General features: G+C 42.0%; 1 protein-coding gene across 1 annotated transcript in view; it reads right to left on the bottom strand.

Annotated features, from left to right (window-relative positions):
* Positions 1–195: 195 nt before the first annotated feature.
* adamtsl7 (ADAMTS-like 7) overlaps positions 196–8,566 on the bottom strand; it is a 9,680-nt gene continuing 1,309 nt past the window's right edge. The window contains exons 3-11 of the mRNA XM_040146886.1: positions 8,554–8,566; positions 6,888–7,062; positions 6,251–6,380; positions 5,265–5,487; positions 4,188–4,361; positions 3,913–4,086; positions 3,635–3,814; positions 2,288–2,432; positions 196–411 (exon numbers count right to left, since the gene is read on the bottom strand). The exon at positions 8,554–8,566 is cut by the window's right edge and continues 163 nt beyond it. Coding sequence (XP_040002820.1) covers positions 257–411; positions 2,288–2,432; positions 3,635–3,814; positions 3,913–4,086; positions 4,188–4,361; positions 5,265–5,487; positions 6,251–6,380; positions 6,888–7,062; positions 8,554–8,566 — 1,369 coding nt within the window. The 3' untranslated portion in view covers positions 196–256. The remainder of the gene's footprint in view (positions 412–2,287; positions 2,433–3,634; positions 3,815–3,912; positions 4,087–4,187; positions 4,362–5,264; positions 5,488–6,250; positions 6,381–6,887; positions 7,063–8,553) is intronic.

Genomic DNA, 8,566 nt, shown 5'->3' with positions numbered 1-8,566 from the left:
GTGTATGTGTGCGTGCACGCTGTCTTGAGATTAAGTTTCAGGCTATTTTCATCCAGTTTGCCATCTAATTTAAAGAGCAGTATTAATGCTGTGCTGGGTGTATGGCTGTTGCAGACTGAGTGGCTGAATATTAAACTATACTCTACACACTTAGGCGTTGTCCAAACGGAGTCAGGTCTCATTTTCACAGTTCTCCTTTTTTTTTTTCTCAGACAGAGTTGTGACCTGAAGTGAATTTAACCCTCCTGAGGCAGCATCACCTGCGGATGTGGTTCTTTTGAAACGCTTTAGGGTATGTTTTCTGGGCACGCGAGCAGGAGGCGCAGCAGACATTTTTGTAGTAATGGTAAATGCAGAGTCGGGCTTGAACCACCACCATACAGTTATGATACTGGTCACTGCATGATGGATCTGGGAGGGAAAAGAGAAACAAGGTAGAGAAACTGAGAAAAGTGAGGGAAGCAAAGCAAATATAATTCTTTCATTCTGTGTTATTCACTCCACTGTCCTGCTTGGAGCCAATAGTCAGCTGACTACACCATGTCTTGCTGGAAGCAGAGCTGGGTTTTGAAACTTTTGAATGGGGGGTCCGGACTTGGGGTACAGTTCTAAAGAAGGGGGCACATTTGTAAAATGAAGAAAAATGTGTGACTCCAAGTAGACTACAGCCATGTAAAGGGTCGTCCACCCCTCTGACATAGGAACAAGAGACCCAGACTGAAAGACACAAAAAAAAATACAAAAGGCACAGCTGTGTCGTATGCAGGTGTTTTGTCTCTTTGTAGACATTTTGCATCTCTTTGTAGTTGTTATGTATCTCTTAGTGTCTGTTTTGTAGTCTTTGGATTGACTTTCCAAAATAAAATGTTAACAGTCACTTCATACCGAGTCTTTGGTTCAGGAGCCCTGAGCTGTGCCCAGTGGGCCCATTCAGTATACCATTCATAAACTAATAAGCCAACTATCACCTCCTTACGCTGGTAGGGGGGGCACCATGGGTGATGAATCAGATTTCATAGGCACAGGCCACCCCTGGTCTCCGTCTGGCCCCGCTCCTGGTTGAAAGTGTTGGCACCAATTCACAGCTCACGATGCTCAATACACAGTTCAAGTCACCAAAGTCATACTGAATCGGTCTAAAGGTCTCAGTACTCAAGTCAAATCAGAGACAAAGTAATCATGTTAAAACTAATTACATGAAACATAGAAATACACACATCTATCATAATTAAGGATTGATATAAGATGCAATCTGTGAAATACATGACTTTTGAAATATTAAAAAAAAAAAAAAAAAAAAAAACAATAAGCAGATTGGGATTGGGCCTTCATCGACGTTTTTAGGAATGTTCAGAGGACAGAAATTATACCCAGAAATCCTGCAACGTTTCCACGTAGATACAAAGAATTCTCACCAATACATGACAGATTCCAATGAGTGGTTTTCACGTTTCAATTTCAATTTCAAACTTTAAGTTCAGTTCCTCAAACACTGTAGTCGTGTTGTGAGTAAGAGGGCAATTTCCTCCTAAAATTTGATTGAGAGTAAAATTTGGTCTGCATACTCAAAAACTGAAAATGTTAATTTACTGTCATGAAAATGAAAAGTGGATTGTAGATTCCAGCATTCCAACATGTGCTCATGTCAATTATCCGTCCAGACTTCCCGTAATTTTTCCAGTAACTATATTAAAATCAAAAATATTTTCAGATGTGTGAGGAAGGATTTGCCAGTGTGTGATCTCACACAGACACAGCTCAGTGTTGTTTGTTTGAGCTGGATTGTAAAATGGACATATACCATATAATGCACTGTGCACTCTCACCCTCACTCACCATAGTGGTGCATCCATTAACCAAACAATGCAGAGTAAGCTAGTCAGTGAAAGCCTAATTAACAGAAGAAACACATTACTACAGATTATTAATTACATGCTTACAAATTCTTGTACACACGCTTGAAAATATGTTCGGCATATTTAGCTGCTTTCAAAAGTGCAAAAATATTTTTTTGCGAATTTATCTTAATTTTGGCAGGTATTTTCCTTCATACGTAAGTCATCAAGTCAGCATCCTCCCTGTTTCCGTACAACCCCTCAGTTCCTCCTGGTTGGGACAGTAGGTGATGAACATCTTCACCATGGTAACATTCAACAGTGACAGCATCACAGAGATATCTCACTCCAACCAGGTCCTCCCTGACCCTGGTGTGAACTCTGACCCAACTGCAGTGGACACACAGCGTGCAGTGCTTCTGCCTTAGTACAACAATACTGGTTAGACTTACTTATCTCAGCTACACAAGGTTGTTTGTTGCATTCTTCTCGACTCTCCGGGATCAAACTGGGGTCACAAAGCTCGCTTGGGGCAATGTTGTCGGCAAGACAGCGCACCTCTCGCACACGGTAGCCACCGTTGCAGGAACGAGAACACTGAGGCCATACAAAGAGGGAGCAGAGGCAGACATAACAGATTATACGCACGATGTAGTCTGAGGATTGAATGCATGAAGGAGGACACCATTTGTGGACACCATTTTGTCACCACAACTCATGCCATACATCTAAAACTTTAAAGTACCAGTGCTGTGGCATCATACATGTGACACACTGTAAATATACTTGACGGGGTTTGCACTGGTTTGCCTAACTAGGAAAGGCAGTCATCATTTTTAAAGGGTTCAAAAAAATTCCAAAAAAAAAAACCAAAACCAAAACACCAACAACAAAACCAAACATATTTTCTCACATACCTCCAGTGGTATCTGGCCATTCAAGTAGTTTCAGTTTTATGCGCTGAGATTTTGAGATATGATATCCACCTCTGAAACTTCTGCTTTTGCACCAACACAATAGAGGTGAATTGAGTTTCATTTTGTGCTGTTCAAAGCAATGAAAAATGACATTCGGAAATCTTAACAGCAACTTGTCTTTTCAGAAACAATGTCCTGGTTACTCTCGATAATCCTCAGACATCACTGAGAACAGTTTTCATTTAAGCTACTTTCTCACTAAGAATAGTCCCTCCGAAAATGTCCAGATCATGCTCTGTGGATCATCCAGATGATACATTAAGATTTGACAAACCACTCGCAACTCAAGGTCCACTATTATCTTCTTCCAGAGATGGTCTTCATCAGTTGATGGAGATTTCCCTGTTGTCATGGGGATGGATTTGTTGACATGTGAGTTCAGTAGCTCTTATGTTTTCATCATTAGCACTTTTATCTACTGAGTTTTCACGTCAGCAGCATGTCGACCTTCACGACAGTGAGCAAACTCTATCCACGGGCCATGGGATACTGCTAAAAGCTCTGGAAAAGCTAGTAAACAGACTTTGAGTTGGGATTGTTTTGTCAGATTATTTCGTTATTGATGTTTTAAAATTTATTGTTTCAACTATTGTTAATACTATTCACTGTGTATTTCTGTGGTAGCAGAAATCTATCTGCACGGCCAGATGCCACTATGAATAAGTGAAAAAAATATGTCGTATTTTAGGTTGACTGACTCTTTAATACCCCTGCATGCTGCAGTCACATGTCTCAAATACTTACTTGATTTATTAATGCAAACATTACAACAGGGGTTCATAGGTGCGTGGTAGAGGGACAGAGAGACTTTGGGACACTTACTGCACTCCAATCTGTGACATACCACTGGACACCACATGGCTTCAGTCTGCAGGTCTGAGCTGTGATTGGCTGATGCAGGCTAGAACATTTTGACTCGTCCACAACCTCCATTTGACCATTGTTGTTGAAAATACAAGCCACGCTTCGGGTCTGTGTGCCATTCCCACACTCTGCAGAACACTTAATTAACCCACACACGTGAGGTGTCGCATCAAATGAATGCTGTTTTAACAGTGTCTATGGGTGCTACATGTATGTAATGTGTGTATGTAGATTACCTGACCCCAAGGTCCTGTATACCACTCTAGCCGGTTTTGGCATGGGCCTGAGTCACAAAATGTCACTTCCGGTGGGCGCTCCCCTTCGCAGCTGTCCAGTGGGAGATCAGTCACATGATCCATCAGGCATACTGCTGTCCGGGTTCGATTGCCCCGACCACACTCTGCAGAGCACTGAGGATTGTCACACACGTACACGGTAAATCAGTGCCGTTTCAAGATTCCGACATGACTTCATACTCAAGTACATACTGTGTCAACAGTTTCTGTGTTACCTGTTGGCTCCAGAGGGAGGTGAACCAGCTGCGTGCACAGGCCCCCATGTCACAGTTTTGCAGCGTGTCTGGCTTTAGGTTCATGTTACACTCCTCATCCTCCTCCACATCACCTTGGTTACTCAAACACACCACCTCCCTGCTGCGCTGGCCCACGCCGCATGGCACTGAACACTGGGGGAGATAGACGGAGGGAGAAAGTGGTGGGGGAGGGGAGATGTAATTGTTGTTGTTTTTTGTTTTTTTCCATGAAAATATACATGTTCATAGTGTGTACTTTGGCTTCGGTAATAATACAACCTTTATTGCCAGACTAAATTGTGATCGTCTATCTGAATGTCTGTTAACTACCGAAGGACTGAAATGTTTAACTTACATATTGTTCACAAAGCTGTTAGATAGTTATAATAATCTGATTAAATAAATTATGGTATTGGATATGGACCGAGTTAAATAGGGAGTAGAGAATAACAGTCAGTGGTGAAAATGGTAAATGGACTGCACTTATATAGCGCTTTTCTAGTCTTATTGACCACTCAAAGCACTTTACACTATATGCCATTCACCCATTCACACACACACACACACACACACACACACACACACACACACACACAAACACACACACACACACACACACACACACACACACACACACACACACACACACACACACACACACACACAAACACACACACACACACACACACACACACACACACACATTCATACAGCCACTCACACATACTGACGGCACACCCATCCGGGACAATTTGGGGTTCAGTATCCTGCCTAGGGACACTTTGACATACGGACTGGAGGAGCCAGGAATCGAACCACAAGCCTTCCGATTAATGAACAACCCGCTCTACCTCCTGAGCCACAGCCAAAAAGTAACTAGGTACATTTACTCAGACGTTGTACTTGCATACAGTTTTGAGGAACTTGTACTTTGCTTTATATATTGTGAAAAGTTGTACTTTTTAATTGCACTAGATTTATACAACAGCTATAGTTATTAGTTACTTACAGATTAGTTACTGCAAATTAAGATTTTAAGTGTGTGTATTTTCTCACCGGGCTCCACTCAGATCGTATCTCCCACTGGCTGCAAATTTTCAGCTGACAGGTAGACTTGGTCACCGGCTTATCAGATGACCCACACAGCTCTGGTGCCACAGTAACCGAGGACTCTGTCTCATTGGCATGGACGTGAGTGACCTGGCGGCAGATGACCTGCCGGTGCTGAGCACCGGGTCCGCACCTCCTGCTGCACTCCGACCACTCCCCCACGTCCCAGCTGTGAGCCAATCACAGAGGACAGAGAGAGGGTTAGGGGAAAGAAAGAGCATCTTGCAGTCCATCACAAAAAAAGTGGTTTCATGGTGACACATGAGTTAACAATTACTTTCCTCAAGCAGAGCACATCCCAGCTCTCTGTCTTCATTTGGACCACAATTATTGTGTGTGGTCAGTTGACCCTGGTCTACAAGGGGCATTTTAAAGCCTGTAGTTTCCTTCAAAAGGAGATCACAGAAGAGACAAGCAAATGAAGCCAACTTGTGCTGCACAAGTTCAGATGTTTCTCCTCCCTCTACTATTACTGAAGTGTCAGTTTTTCAATCGTCTGTTGCCGCTGCATTCCCAGTAGAATATATTTCAGACTGACAGCTATCATAGATCACTGACAGTGCGGGCGAAATAGCTCACAGACTCACAACCATACATACAGTTAAGACGCTAATTCACTGCTACATCTTGGCGACAGTAAGATCTAGTGGTATTTACCACAAGGCATGAAACCCAAAGCCACACGAAAGCAAGTCAGTGTGATTGATTGTGACTGGTGACGGACTTATGGCTGGAATGTGTTTAAGTGATGAAGGTTTCACCCTGAGAGTCACAGCACCACGTGGAGCTAATACATGTGTTTGTGTGTGTGTGTGTGTGTGCCTTATTCTGTGTATGTGTCACTATTAATGTATGGGACATCAAACATGGTGTGTGTGTGTGTGTGTGTGTGTGTGTGTGTGTGTGTGTGTGTGTGTGTGTGTGTTACTCACTATGCAGGGCAGGGCTGGCTGTTGCATTCTTCTTCCCGGTTTGTTGGTTCAAGGGCAGGGTCACAGAGGTCAGCAGGAACAGTCTCCTGTGAATCCTTCTCAACACACTCCCAGAGCGCTTGACGGCTGCCTGGCAAATGCACACACACGCGCGCGCGCACACAAACACACACGCACACACGGGAAAAAGAATAAGCAAGTGAATGTGTTTGTCGGCAAACATTTGACTGTATACATACACATTTTGACAGACAATAAAGTCGTTTCCATCCATAATGATGTACAGGGCACATGTATTTTGCCTGCAGTCTCAGCCCTGCGGGTGTGTCACAACTACTGCTAACAGTTACAGCTTTCATTACATTTGTGTGTGTACATTTGTGAAACATATTATTATTATTTATGTGTGTTTCCTTGCTGCAGTGTAGAGATTGCAGATCCCAGTATACTCTGTATGGTGTCAGGTATTATTTAATTATTTAAAAAGTATCGATGCTGATACTCTGAATCGATGCCCCAAATATTTATTTAGCTTTAATACAAAAGTGCTAAATAAACATATGTGCTAAATAAAGATTTGGAAAGCATTAATTCACTGTGTGGTCACAGTTTCTTTGTGCCATATGTCTTTCCTCACCAGTGCCACAGGTTGTACTGCACTCTGTGTGCCCAGTCTTTGTCCAGGTGAAAGTGATTCGAGAGTCAGAGTTTGCGCTGGGGTCAGAGGCAACGTGGTTGGGTTTGATGGTGATGTCATTGTTGGCGTTGTCACCTTGGTGTACTTTCTCCCCTGGGTGGGATGGATCTACTGTCTCGACATCAAGAAAGTGGTAGTTCGAGGGGTGGAGCAAAAATGGTTACAGGCAAGGGAAGAAAGGCAGTGAGATCATTTGAATTATTTCAAAGATAAAAGTAAAGTGATGGAATGAAGCATAAAATAAAATTTTATAAGTGGCACACCCATGGTACACCCACACAGGTGATTGCACTTACTAATGCTGATTAGTTGTGTTTTCAGGTCTGTGTGGATGTGTACAGAATGCCCTAAATCCATACTACATACATTAATTCTAAGCCGGTTTGTAGTGTGTCCACATTGATAAAGTATCAAAAAAAAGTATACTCAGTCAGCATGCATAATAAAAAAAAAACACTCTTAATGTACACTATTCCCCCACAGTGCACAAAGGAATGGAGGAGCTCCTACAGCTGGAAAAAATCAAAACTAATTGTGGATGGTGGCCAAACTGCTCCGGTAACACCTCAGAAAAACATTGTGATGTCTCTTTGTTAAGTTTAATTGACGGTAGCATTCTAGAGTTGCAGTTTGGTGACGCACATTGATCCATTTCTTGTTAATAAAAAACATTTAAGTATGATTATTTCTTGTATGCCGACTGGAAGATAATCTTGTACATAAATTACACAGTATGTACATCTGGTAGGTGAAATAACACCCTTATTGTTCTTACCAATACATGGAGTTCGATGGCCAGCATCTTCCACCCACCTTCAACCTGAGCAAAGGTCTAATTAACCAGAATAACTGAAAACGCCTATGGGGTTGTGCAGGGTTTTTAAAAATATTTGTTGTTTCTTGAGATATTTCAGGAGATTTATTAAAATTAAATAATTATTTGCCGGTGTCGGCGGACACAAATCAAACTGCTTCTTTAATGAAGATTAAATATTAAGCAATGAAATTAAATCTGGCCCAAGTGACTGATTATTGTCTCATGTTGCGGTAAAATGCTCTTTGGCAGAACAAAGTTTGGCTGCCTGCCTGTATCAAATGTTATCAAAATCCTAATCAAATTTTCAAAATGACAGTTTTGCTGAAAATGATACATATTGGCGTTACTATGACCCTGCATGAGGACACAAACAGGCATCTGTTATGTGTTATGATCCCCGAGGGCAAACCAGAATATTTAGTCTGAGAAAATGGCACTGTGTTCATTTAGGGTAACTCTAATACAGCTTTAAGAATGGGCTTGTATGTTTATTCGCATTAGTGTGTGCACTCACCCAGGGGAAGTATGTCAGAATGTGTATCTGGTTCAGGAGTCGGGTGTGTGCTTTGTAGAGGCGCACTGTATTCATAGTATACACTGGGACGTGGTTGCTGGTAGATCAACTATAGAAAAGAGACACGGAGATGAATGGTATATCATGGTATGTAGTAATATTGTTGTTTGTATTGTAGTATAATGTATTATATACTGTATGTATTTTTGAATTTGAATAAGAGACATTGAAAGGAAATGCAGCCGATGCCAGTGCGTGTGCCATTTGCATCTCACATAAACTTGCAGG

This window comes from Xiphias gladius, chromosome 15, assembly GCF_016859285.1.
Source record: "Xiphias gladius isolate SHS-SW01 ecotype Sanya breed wild chromosome 15, ASM1685928v1, whole genome shotgun sequence".
In the NCBI taxonomy this organism is placed as follows: Eukaryota; Metazoa; Chordata; class Actinopteri; order Istiophoriformes; family Xiphiidae; genus Xiphias; species Xiphias gladius.
Note: the sequence above shows the minus strand (reverse complement) of the source record. Positions and strands in the feature narration are given on the sequence as shown.